Raw genomic sequence first — 17,975 nt, forward strand, 5'->3', positions numbered from 1 at the left:
AGATTTTTGAAAGTCTTTCGGCAGGGCGAGCAAAAAGACACGTCTACGCGGTTCGGTGGTTCTGGTGGTTAAATAATAACATTAAAAGTCAAAAATTGCAAGTGTGCCTGGGATATGGCATTGCTGTCAGCGTCTTTTCGCTATTTTTCTTATTTTTGGTGGTCACTTTGTAGATTTTTGAAAGTCTTTCGGCAGAGCGAGCAAAAAGACACGTCTACGCGGTTCGGTGGTTCTGGTGGTTAAATAATAACATTAAAAGTCAAAAATTGCAAGAGTGCCAGCACTTTAGTACGTATACTAATTTTAGGGAAAAAAATATTAGCAACACAAAAAAGCATAAATTTTGACCGAAGGGAGAAGTAAAAGGACTAGCAATTCAATTTTACTCAACAGAGACATAATTTCCATTAGATTATAGATAAAAACACAAATAGACCGCCAAAAATTATCTTCCTGAGTCACCCAACGCGCATTAATCCTTAGCATACAGTTGGATCATTTATTGGTTAAACAAAGCTTAACTTTATATAAAAATGATTAAGAATCTGTAGGAAATAAAATTTTATTAAAAAATGTCAGCACCAAGATCGCAGAGGCGTCCAGAGAGTTACTGATTCCGGAAAATGTAAAGATTTCACTTTTTCTCTCGTTTTTGTTTACTATAAAATGCAAAAGACACATTTTATTAATATTTCAAATATTGAAAATTTAATTTCAATCGGATTGGATCATAATACTACTACTTCGTTATCATTATTTTATTTTTTTAAATATATGATATATTGTTTTTAATATTACTTCTTTGCCATAGCAATGCCTAGTCCCAATATTCCACCCAGTACGAGGGCTGCTCCTCCAGCGACAGCCATACCCTTTGCCACTTCCTTGTCACTTTGTTTCTTAATATATTCCTGAAATTCAGACTTTTAGTATTAACAATTTTTCGGAATACATTTACATACAGTGGCTTACAGCTTATTGCGTGCGGACGTAAACTTTAAATTCAAAATCATATAGCTGGCAAACTATACGGAATATGAAAAAGATTTAGATTTAGTTATGTTTAGTAGTATTTTGGCATTTTGGAACGATATTGGTATTACCAATATCCTAAACATTCAGCAGCAATTGTGAAGACTTGGCTTGTCTGGAACTCCCCTCACGAAGTGAATTCACCTGCCCAGTCACCAGACCTTAACGTCATTGAAAATTTGTAGGCAACTTTGGATCTGGCCATCCGCAAAAGGTCAAAATCTAAGAAGATAATTAGCTTAAAAAGGCCCTCTTGGAAGAATGGGCCAAGATTCCAAAGGAGACCACAGGTTGGTTTTTTCGATGAAAACTCGATTAAAGGATGTCATCAAACCGAAGGGAGGCCACACAAAGTATTAAGTTATTTAATAGTCAATATATTTAACATGAAGTTCATTGCACGAAATAATCTGTGACATTAAAAAAAGGCAGTATTTTTAGTTGTTCTTAGTTTTAAGTGTTATCTAGTGCAGTTTAAAAATAATAAAGTGCCTTAATAAATGCCAAAATACTGCCAAACATAACTGCATTTAAATCTTTTTCATATTCCGTATAGTTTGCCAGCTATATGAGTTTGAATTTCAAGTTTACATACATACGTATCTACTCACCTCAAGAGAGCGCACTTGATCATTAGATTCAATGTCCAGGAAAGCTCTGCAGTATTTAAGGCCTGAAGTATACTCCTTTATACGAGCATTCCCAAATGCAAGATAATAAATATAATCACGTCTTCCGTCTGGATGCGTACGTGCCAACTCCTCCAATATCATTATTCCCTGTTGTTAAGAAAATAGGACATTTTGTACATTTCTAAGGCGTCATTAAAGGTGATTAAGTCACCTTTCTAATGTCGTTTGTATAGCGACTACGAACCAGACAGAAAGAGTACCTGCCATGTTATAATAAAAAAAGTTTGACACGGTAATTTTTTATCTAAAATGTTACATACTCAAACTTTGTCTCTGTGGTAACTTCCCCGTCCAACTCAAGCTCGTGATTATATTTTTTTTCAAACCTCTGCCATATTGAAGAGAACAAATGCACTTATTTATTTTATATTGATCAAGATCAAAACTCAATCAATACCTCTAAGTCCTCTTGTGGTACCACTTCATTTAAAAGCTCATCCATCGTGTTCATATATTTTAATTTAACTTTCGCTAATGTACAAAGAAAAGTGACTTTTTATTTTAAAACATCAATAATGCATATACAAATTGGTGTCCGTCAAAATAGCGACAGTCGGGAAGCGACAAAAATGAAACAGTGAAAAATAGAACACTAAGTTTTTTCAAAATATTACTTTTTCCAAATATTATACCCTTTTCCCATAGAGTTTATCCGTTTGAAGCGGTTGGGAATTTTGACAAATGTGAAACTTCGACTTCCACAGAGCACATCTACCATCCACCAACCGATAACAGCTGATCTGAACAGCAGTGGCTAATCAGAAAAATAACCACAGGGTTATAGAAGAAAAGTGTATTTTCCTCACATGAAACAAGCAATAACTCAGACGATTAATAATTGCGATTGTTGTCAAATGCAGAAGTGATAGGAAGCCACAGACCCTGATGACATGGAAGCCACTGCAGCCGAAGTTAACGCTCAGGCAGCTCTGCGCCCCCTGCAAAGCGCGCGTTATAATATTTAGGCTCGGAAGTGTGTTGATAGCTATGTAAGTTCGCGAAATATTTGGAATAAACGTAACACGTCCGTTTGGTTTGGTTTCGTTATTCAGAATGGATCTTTAATTTTTTTCTACTAAGTTGGTACGAAAGTGCCGATGTGGCGAATTTGGAAGTGGAGCGGATGCGAGTGTTTATGCGTTGCATATTTTGGTATCGGCGGTGGCTTCTTATGTGCCAAGTCAGTCGTTAGGTTGACACAAGTATTCGCTGAATCGGTATTCCTGTCTTATGCCAGTCGTAGGGGTTTTGGCGGGGGACCGCCGAGGGTATCTGCTGAGGCGGGAACTGCTCCTCGCTCAAATTGAACTACCGAGCATAGTGGAACAATGGTTGGTGTGTAAGTAGCCTGTGTGGTGTGAAGGTAGTAGGTGGAGTAGTCGGTGTGTAAGTTAACATTACTGAAGGGTAACAAACAGAAATCTTGGATGATTCTTGGATCACCCTAGAGTTTCTAGATGCCAACTCAGCATATCCGTGTTTGGAGGCTGTGCTTGGGTCCCATTGGTTCCCGGTATGGTGAGTTATGGTCATTTTGCAATCGTCAGCATTTTCCACTGACGCGAAGTCGGCCTGCCTGCGTTTTTCGTGCACTTGGCTCGTAAACATTACTCCGGCCATCGCCGTTATCTTATTTGCATAGGGGGCAGTCACCTCTCACCATAAACTTCAACTGACACATCAGCAAGCACCCTACCGGTGCCACATCATCAGCGACCATCTAGGAGCAGCATTGTTGCCCAGCCTCCAATTCTGAACTAACCACTTGGACAGCAGTCATCCAACGGCTGCCATACCACCCGGCAAGTAAACTATCGGTGCCACATCATCAGCGGCCATCTATAAGCAGCATTGTTGCCCAGCCGTGAATTCTCAACTATCCAGTTGAACAGCAGCCATCCAGCGGCTGCCATTCCACCCAGCAAGCACCCTACCGGTGCCACGTCATCATCGGCGCGTTCAGGAACAGCACCGCCACCGGGCCACCAACATTTAATATAACTTGAATGTAGTTGTTCTCTTTAAAAACCAAGTCACTGCTATAACCGCTAGCAACAACACGGTGAACTTTGTATTGTTGATCTCCAGACTCGTTTTTTACATCTTCCATTCTTAATTGATGTATTCTCAATTCTTGGGTAGTTCTGTTCTTTTTTTATCGCTTCGATTAGGCGTATTTCGAGTTTCAGTTTTGCAGTTTCCAGTCTTTCCACTGCCTCAAGGTTTCTTATTTTCTGACATTTATTTTTATAGTAATATATTTCTTAGTTATTAATTGCAACATGGTTGGGTGTGATAATAAATTCTGTTTTATTTATGGGGAGTGAAACTTCTCTGTGTAACGAATATATCCTCTTTGAAAATTGGTAATCTTACTGAAAATGTTATGTCTGTCTTATTCATAATCGCTCTTAAATCTAGAAATTCGTACATGTGTTCTTCAGATGATACCTAAATCTTTTGTTCTTCTAATTCTTGAACACATTTACTTGTTTCCTTCTTATCGAATATAAATTAGGCCCATTTTGAACAATAGTAAGCTCTCTGTCGATATATTCCAATCTATAGATTCTTTTATCTTCTTCCACAAAGGTTTTACTAAGCCCATTATTATAATTATTGATAAATGTATTGATCTGTTCCTCAATTATGTATGTCGTTAAATTCTTTAACATAATAATTAATTTGCTGTGTGTCTTTTCTTGCCCATTTATTGCTTCTTTTATTCTTATCTCCTCTTCTTGCATTTTCCTTATCTCTTCTTCTAACTTCTTTGCATCTTCCTCATCTAAATTTCCTGTTATCGATTTGATGACTCATCCTAACCCCTTGATCAATCCTCTTGCCGTTCTTGCTCTGGGGCTTATATCTTTTAACCTAGTTTTTATCATCTGCAATTTCTTCTGTAATGCATTAACTAAATCCTCTGTTTCTGCATCTTCCAGTATGCTTCTAAGTGTCTGTTCCATCTGCTCTATCGCTTCTTGATATTCCTTTAGCCTTAAGCCTAGTATCCAGATCGACTAACGATTACGCTAGCGTAAAAACTTTAATCTTTCCAGTGTGACCAAAATTTTGAGAGCTCATCAGATTTAAGCGTGCTACGGTCGTGCTGTCAATCAGCTGGGTTTGTTGACAAGCAGTTAAAATTCAAATATCGTATTTGCGGGAAAGAGCCTTTAAAAGATATTATCAAATACCTTGGCAAGACAAGTCTGCCGCTGTACAAAGAAATTAAAAAACAATACAATTTAAATTCAACAGTTGTTTTTTTTTATTTACTGATAATATTATTTGCTTATTTAAAGTTCATAGCTGCACTTTTATTGTGTTTTTTTCGTACATTCTGGACCTAAAAAACATTTTGCTCTGACAAGAGGCACCCCAGATAGTATTAATGTTATTTTGTCCTTACATGTAAACACCTGCAATCGACTTTTGTGAGTTTTTGAGTTTTTCCCTCCATTTCTTATAATGTTCAGTGAGAAGCGCACGCCAAAAAGTTCATTTCCGCAGACTGGCAACGCTATGGAATTTTCTGGTATTTTTTTCGTCGATCTGTGGACCGACGTGAAAAAAGGCCCGACGAAAAGCGAACGCCAGCTTTTTGCCTCTCGCTCTCTCTCATGGCGTACGCTTTTCGTCGATCTGGATACTAGGCTTTACTACATATGTGTATAAATGTGTTGTGTGTTTGTATTATTCTCGTTGAACCTAATTCGATGTTTGCAGAGTCTCGTCACCCTCTTTCACCCAGATTTCGAATTTCTTTACCGTCGCCATGCAGACTTTTTTAGTTTTTTTTGTTATTACTGTTAGGTCGTTACCCTCTACTTGTTTGGGATCTTGTCTATCTGAATTGGCTGCATCTATTCTCCTCATTTTTCTATGTTCTACTTCTAATAAGTTTGAAGACAATTCGCAGACTAGTCGCAGACTATCTTCCCCGGATTCCCAAATAGTGCCATAAAGTTTTTATTGCTTTGACTACATTAATACTATCCCTGGCTGAAATAGTATATCCCCAGGCGTATATTTCTTGCGGACAAAATTTAAGTCTATATTCATTAATGCCATTGGTGACTCTGTCACGCTTTATATAATTTTCTGTGGTATCCTATCACTTTTGCATTTGACAACAATCGCAATTATTATCGTCTGTTTCATGCGATGAAAATACAACTTTCTTTTCAGGTGATCTTTTCTCTTCTCGTTGATCTTTCTCTGATATATCTGGCAGTAAGATGTACAATCTTATTGCCATGTATAAATGGTGTATGCGAAATATTTGCAGTTTATGTCTTGTATGGTTATTACTAAGTCCTCCGCTATAAATAATGCCATTGTTCGGCTTGGCTTTTGAACTTATTTAAGTCTTCGACAAACTCATTGAAGTTGTCTTCCGTTCAAGTTATTCTTATTTTATTTCTAAATGGAATTTGCTTAACTATCCCGGCTGTTTTCCATTTGTCTATAACCACTTGGCTCTTGGATCTTGTAATCGTTCAATAGTTTATCGGATATTGGGGATCCCAATTGTAGATCTTCCCCCACGGAGTGGATTGTTTCTCCGTTTCCTGCTACTTTAGAAGCATTCTCTAGTACATTGAGCTCCGGTTGTATTCTGCTCAAGGCGTCAGCCACTACACTTAAAGATACTTTTTTATACTCTATCTCGTAGTCATATTCTAACATTTGTAATTTACATCTTATGTTTAGAATCCGGTTCTATAAAACTCGTTAGCCAGATTAATGACCTATGATCTGTGACTATTTTAAATTTGGTTCCGAACACATAATGACTTAAAATGCTATATTGCCAAATAATGATAAGCATTCCTGTAGTCTACTGCCATCCTTAATTGCCTTTCACCCAAGGCATCCTTCTTTTTAGGCACCAGCCACACCGGAGCACTTCACAGTGAGTGGCTATGCCTGATAATCTTCTGGTCCATTAGTTTTTATACTTATACTTCGGCTTTCCGAAATGCTCCTAGTTTTTCAAGCATATATATTCTTAAAAGACCTTCAAAAAATTTGAGAAAAATCCGTGACCATTGTCAAAAATGCGAATAAAAGAAAATGTGGATCATGTATAAAATAATGTTTTTATTGTCTCCGGTGTAAGTCTGATTATTAAATACGGCAAGGCGGACTGGCTCTCTTTAGTCCCTAAATATCCTGTGGGTTGTTTGAGACTGATTATGGAAAGTTTGCATCATCCCTTTGGATACTGTGGAGTTGTCCACTACCTGACGCCATAAATGAGGTGTTGTTTGAACTATATGACTGTCGTGAATTGTTCGATTGTCTGGAGTTATTTGAATTGTAAGATTGTCCAGAATTGTTGGATGTTCTTAGTATCCTAGATTGGCCACTACCTTCTGCGTCTGCCGGTGCCTGAATCGATAATTGTCCCCTTTCATTTGTATTGTTGTTGTTATTCCTGTTATTGCCTCACTGTCTATCTTGGTTCGGACAAGAAAAACCAAATCATGGACACCCATTCATATTTGGAATTGGGGATGGCATTGGAAAAGGCGCTTGGTTGCTACCTCCCCACTAATACTGCGACTAACTACTTGTTTCTTTCTGTATTTCCGCTGCCCGGGTCTCTTCCTCTGTTTTTCCTGTTTTGAGAGTTCTTTAACCTCTTTGGTGTGTGACTCGGTCAGTTCCTGACCCTTCGCCCCGTCCTCGGTTTCTTCCCGAGCATATATCTTCTTTTCTCTACAATTTATTTCGTAAGCCTTTTCTATGTTTGGCACACCATGCTTCTAGTCGTAGTCGTAGAACTATTTTCTGTTTGTCAATTTGTTTTGACATTTCGTCCTCTCAACCACGCTCCGAGCCAACTCGAATCGATGGCAGCCGCAACCATTGTCCCTCCACACAACCGTCGCCACCAACCACGCTCCGAGCGACCCGCTTTGTTGGCGACCGCCACCTATCTTTTGCTCGTTTTGCCAACCAACCTATCGCATTTATCTTTAATATTCTTCCACTGCACCATGACTTTCCTTTAAAACGAATTTGCAACTAAATTAAACTTTTGGCCAACAAGCCTCAATCCACTGTTATATTATTGTATAAATATCCTTGATTTTATCCACACGGTCCATCCCGGTGTTGTCACTGTGCAATGTGCCTCTTTATTTCTCCTTTTCCTTACTAATTTTCTTCTCTCACTGTGATTGTGTTTAATTGTTTGCATTATTACTTTTGATTTTTATTTATTCAACTTTTGATTTGTGATTACTCTTCTTTTATTGCTCACTCCAGTTCACTACACTAGTCACTCTACTCACTCTCATACATTGCTATAGTAATAATTATTATCTTCTGTATCCTTTCGTCCTTAACGTCTCGAGAATCTCCCTTAGAATCCGTCCTTAGTTGAAGGAATTACCGACTGTAGGTTCGGGAGTATTTTGATAGTTATGTAATTTCGGGGAACATTTGGAATAAACGTAACACGACCGATCGGTTTGGTTTCTATATTCAGAATGGATCTATTTGCTTTTAATTACTTAGTTGGTACGAAACTGCCGATCTGGCTAATTCGAAAGTAGCGCGGATGCAAGTGTTTATGCGTTGCATATTCTGGAATCGTCTAGGTGGATTCTCACGTGTCAAGTCAGTCGTTGGGTTGACACAAGTATTTGCTAAATCGGTTTTCCTGGCTTATGCCAGTCGTAGGAGGGGGAGTTGGTGGAGATAACGCTCGAGAAAGGCTGGAGAAGCAGCGAGCACAGACCGAGATCATGTCATTGAATTGAGCTTGACTGTCTGCCAGCCTTGACATTAAAAATAAAATGAAATATAAAATTTAAAAAAAACAAAAAAACATATTTATATTGAATGAACTTGATTTGTTACCATTTAGACAATATTGGGCTATAGCTGTTCTTATTTTTCTGCAGGCTGGCAAAAATCTGCACACAAATTAGTCCGATTTGGTTGTTTACGTAAGTCACTTGCAGTATGTTACCAAGTATCATTTATAGCGCTGTTGTGCTCAGCAAAAAGCTTTGCATTTTTGTCTTATATTTACATATTTTATTGATTGTTTACCTTTTGATGCCGTAGAAGATGGTCAAGTTGTACGTGGTTTAATCCTGACTTTTTCAAAATAAAATCGAAGCTATCTCTTGTTATATTTTAGTTTTTACTTCACAGTTTTATCTTAGAGCAAAGAAAAATATTTACGGATATAATTTTATTTTATAACTAGGAAATCGAATTGTAGTTATTGGATTACTCGAGGTCATACGTTGTTCAACGTTGGTCAACGATTTTTTCCACTTAATTTTCGTCACACTTGCACTCACTGGGGAGTGAACCCGACTATGATAGGACTAGCTAGTTTCGTCTGCACGTCACCTCAGACTCATCAGCTATCTACGGGGATGGAAGCAGAGCATCAGAAACTCCCCAATGTTACGATCAGAGAAGCTTTTTTGCAATTGTGAGTTGCCAAACTTCATTGATTTTAACATAGGTTAGCATAGAAGTTCTGTCGGTATAGCTTATATCTAAACTAAAATGAGATTATAAAATTAAAAGCTAATCCTGTGCTTTTTGCAGACAAATTTGTTTTGTTTTCAAGTTATATTTTAGCATTTCGAAAAACCTACCCTTTCATCTTTTGAAAGTAAGCAAAGGTGTAATAAATAAAAAAGATGGGGAAACCGCGAGGGACTCCGGCTAAGTATTGCTTCGCACGGAAATTGGACACCTCTTCCGTCTATTTCTGAGCGTTTTCATGATGCTGGAGTCGTGCCTCCTACTTAAAAGGTTCACGAAGCTAAGAAGCAAAGCATACATATAAAGACCAATTCAGCGCAGGCGCAGCCTACTTCAAAATGCGCCTCTCTGCGACTGAACGACCGAACTCGTGCAACGAGTGCGCGAGCATCAAACTGAGAATAAGAATGAGAGCGCAAAGCAGCCGGGGCCTGCTTCTAAGAGCCCTAAGTTGTATGAAATGAACAGTCTATAAGTTATATGGTAAGTGGTTATGCGCAATATCTAACTATAATGATTATTCAAATAAAAGTCTTTGTAGCGACAAGAACAATCGCCACAATGCCAAATCTTACATGGCGACCGTGACAGGACATGCGTAGCCTGGTCACCGACGGAAGAAAGAAAACAACTTAAAATTAACTAGATAATCTCAGTGTGTAGAGTGGTATGTGTGCCAAATCTCTTTTGGCATACTGCATACTGCAATGTTAAAAGCACGAAAACTACAATTGTCCAAGCTGTTATGCAAAATATCAACAAAAATATAAAAATAAAACTACTACCCCAATTTAAAAAAATTCCGCAATTCAGAATGATTGGGAGGGACCACTAAACTCCCCTCACTGTGATTACACCTATACCACAAGCACAGGTGCCCCAAAAACAAAGTAGCCTGTGCCGGCAGCGCCTTTGCTGCACAATAAATGCTTTAAGAACAAATAAATGAGCAAGGCAAATATTTTAGAAACCAAAAGGAAAAAAAATATCGTTTTCGCTTTTAAATAAAATATAATTAAAAAAAATTAAAAATGTTGTCTCTAAAATTGTTTGGCTAAAGAATAACTAAAACATTATTAGATTAGGAGACACAATAATATCCACAGAGATATCAAAGATAAACATGAGTTCAAGACTTGATCAAGAATATCATTAAATTGCTCATCAGGCAGTTTAATACTAAATATGGAATGGCAACAGATACATGCCGCACTACAAGAAATTAGGATCAAATTTGAAAAATCATTTAAAGGTATTTCACAAACTATTCTGACACTATCACCAAACACGCCAAGATATTAGTAGAATGTTTTAATGAAGCTCGAACACTAATTCACAACGATAGGAAAAGCCCCCTGTGGGTTGTGTGCAAATAGCGAACCGTACAGCAGCGGATCCGAAGGTGGTAATGCTGACAACGAGGCATGAGGAATGCGGGCAGTCTATTGTATACCGCTAGCAAACCAACAGTGTGTGGTCTCGGAATAAAGACATATCCATTTTGTGGGTCATTACACCAACTGTATACCCCTTTAACAGTTAGAAATAGTTATGAACTAGAACTAGCAGATCCGGAAGATATAGATTCAACGAATGAATACTGACCCAGAGAAAAAAATCTAAAAGATCATACCATACCTGCGGTAATTAAATTACCATAAACAACAGAAAATTAGCATTGGTCTGAATTCGACTCGAACTCAAGCGTTGAAGAACATAAGCAGATAATCACGACTCAAATCATTATTGAGTTTATAAACACTGCATCTATGATTATATCGAACTTCAGCGGTAAAGCTAAAAATCTACGTAGTTTTATAAATGCATTGGAAATCATAAAGGCAAACAAAATGTATATCTTTATCCTTATTTTTTTTTGTATTACGCTTTGCTGTTTATTGAATTTTTTCCTTTCGGATACTAACAATAAGTGAATCAAATCTTATAGTAATAACCTAACTAACAGTATGACTAGTACTGAGTTATGGGGCCCTGAGAAGTATTGCTGGGTTGGCACGACGTTGTGTTGTAGGCGGGCTCTGCTGGAAACCCGAGTCAAGCCTATTGCGAGATGATTTGGGTGCACAGACTGTTTTTCATTGAGGTGGTTTTTTGTTCGTCTATTTCATCTTTTACTGCTAGTATGCCAGGTCCCTATGGATGTTTTGGTTGCGAATATACCGTAATGCGCCAGTGACAGTTCTCAGAATTTTCGATTGTGCGCGCTGTATGATGTCAATGTTGTTGCTGCTCGCGTTTCCTCATATCTGGGAGCCATTTGTGCAGCTAGGCTTGAGAGTGGAATTGTTGAGCACGCCGAGATATGTTACTTCGATGACTTGGGGAATCGGCGAACTTTTCAGTGGTAGTAAAGGGCTTGTTTGCTTGTAGATAGTAAATGTTATGTAACCGACTTAGGATTGCAGTGTCGTCAGCGAACGTAGATGTTGTTCGCTGCTCGTTCGTAGGAATATCCGCTGTATATAGGAAGAACAGATTAGGCCCAAGTGCACTTCCTTGCGGGACTCCAGCTTCGATAATGTAGTGGTCAGTTGTTGTCGCGTTGCACCTCTGCTGTAGAAATACGAATCAAGTCAATGCATGAGGCTATCGAGCCAGACTTGAGATACATTGAGGAATATTGCGGTGCAATATTTAATAGTATTTCAATAGTATTTTCCAGGCTTCGGTATTATTATGATAGTAGATTTTTTCCGTTTGCTCGGATAGTAGCCAAGACTTATGATCTTATTGAAGAGTTTACAAATAGACTTAATATCAAAATTTGGAAGTTCAGTCACCGCCGAGAGCCTTTTTCGGTTTCAGCTTCCCGATGCCTTTCGCGATTGACTGAAAAGTGACTGTTTCGATTGGAGAGCTCAGATTTGGTCGAGCCCTCCAAGGAGGATGTTTTGTACTGGTTGGCGAAAGTTTTGCGTTGTACCGTAGTTGTGCATATTCAGTGTCTTCTTTAGGGCTCGGTTTAGTGTACAAGTGGCTTCCTTAAGACGTTGTTTTTAAAATGGCGATCTGTTGGTTTGCCAAGCACGTCACAAACGCCTCTTTTCCAGTTCATGCTGTTCCAATTGCATAAATGTGTTGAAATAGTGGCTGCTGCCAAGAATACATCTTCAAGAGCATCGGTGGAGCAGTCAATGTCCGCTTCGATGTTCAGCTGCGGGGTTAGTTTAATGTGGGAGCTTACATTTTTTTATTTTTATTTAAGCTTGATTTTTATTTATTGGATCTTCTCTTTATGAGTCTAACAATAAGGTTGCAAATCTTAAAATAATACATTTTCTAACAGTTTAATTTTAACTGGATAGAGACTACATGGTCCTAATAATTAGTGCTGGATTAGAAGGTCGTTGCGACGAACACGAGAACTGCTGGAAACTCGTGTGAGGGCTCTCGCAAGATGATTTGGATGTACTGATAGCCTGTTCTAGTACTTTGTTATGATTTGTGCTATCTATCTTGAAGATCCCTGTGAATGTTTACATTCCGTACGAACGACGGTGCCCCGGTGATGGTTCTGAGAATTTTTGATTGAGTTCTTTGCATTATATCCACACTGCTGTTACTGGCATTCCCTCACAACTGAGAGCCGTACATCCAGATTGGTTTCAAAACGGTGTTGTATAGAAGTATTTTATAGTACAGGCTAAGGGGCGAGCGGCTATTGATAAGCCAGTGGAGGCTGTTGGCTTTGAGCTTTAAATGTGTTCTTTTGGCTTCAATGTAGCTGCACCAAGTAAGACGTCTATCGAGGTGTACGCCAAGATATGTTACTTCATTTGCTATCGGAACCACTGTGTTGTTTATAGTAAGTGGAGGGCGCCCAGTTGCCTGTGGATGTCCTTATTGGCATTGCAGATTCTAATGGTACGCAGAGTGATGAGTGTGCCCAAGACGGATTCAAGAGTGTTTGTGGATAAGTTGATATCAGCTTCGTCATTCAAACGTGGATTCAACTCAATATGCGAACTTACATATTTTTTGTACTTAAAGCCTAGTACTCAGATTGACAAACGAGTACGCTAGCGTAAAAACTTTAATCTTTCCAGTGTGACCAAAATTTCGAGAGTTCATCAGAATCGTCGTACTGTCAATCAGCTGGGTTTGTTGACAAGCAGTTAAAATTCAAATATCATATTTGCGGGAAACAGTCTTTAAAAGATATAATCAAGGTAGTTGGCAAGACAAGTCTACCGCTGTACAAAGAAATTAAAAAACAATACAATTTAAATTTAACAATTGTTTTTTTTTAATTTACTTATAATTATTTGCTAATTTAAAGTTCTTAGCTGCACTTATATTCTGTTTTTTCGTACATTTTTGAACTAAGAAACACTTTGCTTTGACAAGAGGCAACCCAGATGGTATTAATGTTATTTTGTCCGCACATGTAATCTCCTGCAATCGACTTTTGCATGTTTTTTGATTTTTTCCCTCCATTTTTTAAATGTTCAGTGAGAAACGCACGCCAAAAGATTGCATTTTGTATTCTTTTCGCTAGGGTTCACCCAGAGTTCATTTCAGCAGACTGGCAACGCTATGAAATTTTCTGGTATTTTTTTAGTCGATCTGAGTACCGACGTGAATAAAAGGCCCGACGAAAAGTGACCGCCTGCTGTTTGCCTGTCGCTCTCTCTCATGACTGGGGCACAGTTTTCGTCGATCTGAGTACTAGGCTTAAGCCAATTGTTTTTATTCGTTGTTAGTCTGAATGGCTTATCTACCGCAACTGGATGTAGATTTAGTTGAAGGAGTACAGGCGAGTGATCAGACGATAGATCTGATAAGGACTTGGCGCTTATCAGGTTGCGTGGAATGTTTTTTGTGACTGCAAAATCTATCAAGTCTGGCAGTTTTCTGGGATCTGTTGGCCAATATGTAGTTGTTTTATTATTGCATTGTACAACTGCGTTCCCTTTGAAGTCACAAGTCGAGATTTCCAGTGCGTATGCTTGGCATTAAAGTCTCCTGCTACTATAAATTGTTCGCTCAGAGAGTTGAAATAGTCCATGAATTGTGATTCGGATATTGTAAACCGAGGAGGACAGTATATGGCGGCAAGCTTTAAAGATCGGTAATCCATTTGTACATCTATAGATGTAGCTTGCATGTAGTTAGTGGCGAAGCTATTGTGGAAGCTGTTCTTAATGCGATTTCTAATCAGAATCCCAGTGCCTCCATGTGCTTTCCCGTCTGCGTGATTCGTGTTGTAGAAGAAGTAGTCTCGAATTTGGAGATTGTATTTATTTGTAAGATGAGTTTCTGCGAGTAGCATTACATCGATATGGTTATTGTTAAGGAATTGAGTTAACTCGAGTTTGCGCTGTGAGACGCCGTTGGCGTTCTACAGTGATATACGGAGTGGAGCCATTGATTACTTAGTCTGTTTTTGAGCAACAAGCAGCTCAATCAAAACGTTCTGGTTTCGCATAAGATCTTGCATAGTTGTCTGCATGAATGACATGAAATCCATCATACTTTGTTTAAAATTTACATATCATTGTTTCAATTTTGTTTGTAGACTGTTCTCCTGGTTGATGAGGGGAAACTGATAATCGTGGCTTGGTGGGAGCGGCACATTTCAGACCCATTTTTAGAGCAGCTGCAAAGCTTTCGGGTTTTTCGGTGAACTCATTATTAGCTGAAGATTAAACGGCTGTAGGGGGGAAGACATCACGCGTAGATTTCATAGGTGTTATATGTGAGTGAGCAGTGGTCACTCTTTGGTGTGTACGACTTTTCAGTTCCTTGTAGACTGGACAGCCCCTGTAGTTAGCCGTATGGTTATCTCCACAGTTTCCACACTTTTTGCTGCTGGGATCCTCTTTATTTTTTGGGCATTTGTCGGAGTCATGAAGGTCCCCACAAGCAACGCATACCGAACGAAGCGTGCAAAAAGACCTTGTGTGGCCATATTCCTGACAATTATTACACTGCACCGGCCCATTTCTTTTATGCGACTCTTCTACGGTTATTCTGCGTTGTAGTAGAAACTGGACAGTAATAAAAATTTTTTTTCAGAGACTTGGATTTGGTTTTGGGTTCAAGTTCTACCTTGAAAAGGGGTTGAGGCTTTATTTCTCTATTCAAAATGTTAATAACATTTTTTGCATTAAAACCTTTCTCCTTCAGTGCGCCTGTAACTTCAGCTGGTGTTCGTTCCGGTTCAATACCTTTAAGTACTACTTGCTGGCCTTTACTGCTTTTTATTGTCGTTTAAATACTGCATGTGGGAAGGGTATGGGGTTTAATCCAACAAGAGCGCTGGAGAGCAAGAGCACGCCCTGACTTGCGATGTTGGATTGAGTTCATTACTCGGGCTTGGGGTTATTGTTCGCGGTTGGTTAGTTTTTGTTGGGTTTGCGGTCGCGTTGTCTTGCATTGACATGTTTGAATGCTATGCGTTGTTACGTTGCAGAGAGAGCCGACGCTCGTCTTGCTGACGTTGGAGCACCGTATGAGTGTCGAATTCACTCATAGCTTAATGTTTTAGATTTTCTTCTTGTTTATTTACACAAAAAGTACGAAGTTCATCGCACTAAGAGTCTTTTCGCCCCTGTGTATTGTTGTTTAGAGATTGCACGTCACTATGCTTTGGTATTATTTAAATTTTCATTCACGATAAGAAGACAAGAAAAACACGTCTGCACTCGCCGACGTTCGCGAACGAATACTTTTATATATTTATATATACTTTTTATATTTTAACCAGTTGGTTCTGTGCGAAGTCAGTATTTGGGCTTTGAAGAAGAGTTATTAGTACTAGCTAATGGTCTGAAAGAGCTTTGGCACTTACTATGTTGCGTGGAATGTTTTTTGTCACCTCAAAGTCTATTAAGTCCGGGACTTTTCTGCTGGCCAGTATGTGAGGCTACCGGGGAAACATAGTCCAATTTGATGCAGTTGATCTTGCAGTCGTCCCAAAAAATACTTCAGGCGTCGTTTTTGAGTAAGTGTACACGTTTTAATTTTTTTAATTGCGCGTTGTTGTTACTCGTCGCATGCGGTTTTTCAACTTTTTGTTGCCCACACAGCCAATGAAGTTTGCCGTGTGATTTCCTCCGCAGTTTTCTTCTTTTGGCGGTCTTCCTTGTTGGCAGGGCAGTAAGCTCCACAAGCTACACAGACTGTTCGAAGTGTGCAGTATGTCCTGGTGTGTATGTCCATACTTCTGACAGTTTGTGGTTAGCACTGGGCCATTCCTTTTAAGTGGGTCTTCCACCATAATTATTCGGTGCAATAGGTATTGCAGGTTTTTAATGGGATGCACCTTATTTTCCTCAAGACTCAGCTGTCTGGCTCCAGCTCTACCTTGAAGAGTGGTTGCGGAGTTTGGTGTCCTGGCGTCTCTGTGCAATAGCTGCCAGACGTTCTATTGTTCTTCTACTCCCAACATGCCCAGCGGCTGGGGAGTCATGGTTTTCTTGAAGTACGGTTTGTCTTAGACCTTGTGGAACGCACAGTTTCCAAGCCGCGACATCTTCAATGCCCGCTCTGTGAGGAATGTGCCTATACAGTGACTCGCCTTGCAGTTCATAGTCTGGGTATTTCTGAGGTTTGGCTTTTATGTTCTCGCGCATACTCCTGATCCAGCTGCAGCCATTAGTCGGTTCTGCCGATGTGTCCTTCATGCCCCTAAGAGTATCTCTCAATGATTGTCGTGATAGGGCGTCTGCCACCACATTTAGATGTCCCTTCCTGTATGCTATCTCGAAGTCATACTGTTGCATCTCCAAGGCCCATCTTGCTACCCTTCCAGAAGGGCTTTCTATGCTGTTTAACCACTTTAAAGCCATGTGGTCCACTTTAAAATGGTAGCCTTCTAGGTAAGGTTTCGGCTTTCTGATTGCCCACACGATTGCCAAGCATTCCTTTTCTGTTGAGGATTAATTTTTCTCCGCGCCGTTTAGGGTCCGGCTTGAGTATGATATTACTTTATTACCGTCCTCTGTATCTTGTGTCAGGATCGCACCTAAACCATAATCACTGGCGTCCGTCTGCAAGACGAATCTTCTCTCGAAATCCAGGCATGCCAGTATAGGATCGGACATTGATCGTGCCTTTACTTCTTCGAAAGCCTGCTGGTGTTCCGGCGTCCATATCCACTTTGTGCCTTTGCGTAGAAGATCATTAAGTGGTTTTACTATACGCACAAATCGTCGTCCGAGGTAAAGCGGCTCTTGCTTGAAGAATTTGCATTTATCGGCGTTTTTTCTTAAGTTTGCTTCCTTGAGGCGCCTAAACACTTCCTTTAAGTTCTCCACGTGTTCTTTCAGCGTGCGTCCGATCACAATAACGTCATCTTGATATGCAAACGCGTATGGTGACTTCTCCGGGCCAATTACCAGATCGAGAGCCCTTTGGAACGTGGCCGATGCTGAGTGTAGTCCGAAAGGCATTACCTTCCATTGGAACAAACCTTTGTCGGGTACTGTAAACGCCGTGTATTGCCTACTATTTACCTCCAGAGGGATTTGCCAATATCCGTATTTCAAGTCCAGACTGCTTATGTATTTTGCCTCTCTGAGTTGGTCCAGTATATAATTGATCCTCGGCATCGGGTAGGCATCTTTTATAGACTTCGCGTTTATTTGTCTGAAATCAACGCATAGTCTACACTTGCCCGTCTTCTTTTTCACCATTACAATGGGCAAGCTGTATGGACTTCTGGAATGTTCTATGAATCCCATTTGTAACAGCTCGCTT

General features: G+C 39.5%; 1 protein-coding gene across 4 annotated transcripts; it reads right to left on the reverse strand.

Moving 5' to 3' along the window:
* Nucleotides 1–485: 485 nt before the first annotated feature.
* On the reverse strand, nt 486–2,274 carry LOC108038062 (mitochondrial fission 1 protein). 4 transcript variants are annotated; one of them, XM_017114778.2, is made up of 6 exons: nt 2,122–2,274; nt 1,985–2,052; nt 1,909–1,924; nt 1,644–1,811; nt 799–923; nt 486–659 (listed from the first exon to the last, which is right to left on the reverse strand). In XM_017114778.2, exons 1-6 carry the CDS (start codon nt 2,173–2,175, stop codon nt 635–637), a joined length of 456 nt encoding a protein of 151 aa, XP_016970267.1. In that variant the 5' UTR covers nt 2,176–2,274; the 3' UTR covers nt 486–634. The 4 variants fall into 4 exon arrangements, with proteins under 4 accessions (XP_016970267.1, XP_016970265.1, XP_016970266.1 ...); XM_017114776.2 differs by having other exon boundaries at nt 1,876–1,924; nt 2,122–2,267; XM_017114777.2 differs by having other exon boundaries at nt 799–911; nt 1,876–1,924; nt 2,122–2,263.
* Between the last annotated feature and the right edge of the window lie 15,701 nt (nt 2,275–17,975).

Source organism: Drosophila rhopaloa, unplaced genomic scaffold (genome assembly GCF_018152115.1).
Source record: "Drosophila rhopaloa isolate 14029-0021.01 unplaced genomic scaffold, ASM1815211v1 contig_21, whole genome shotgun sequence".
Taxonomy (NCBI): Eukaryota; Metazoa; Arthropoda; class Insecta; order Diptera; family Drosophilidae; genus Drosophila; species Drosophila rhopaloa.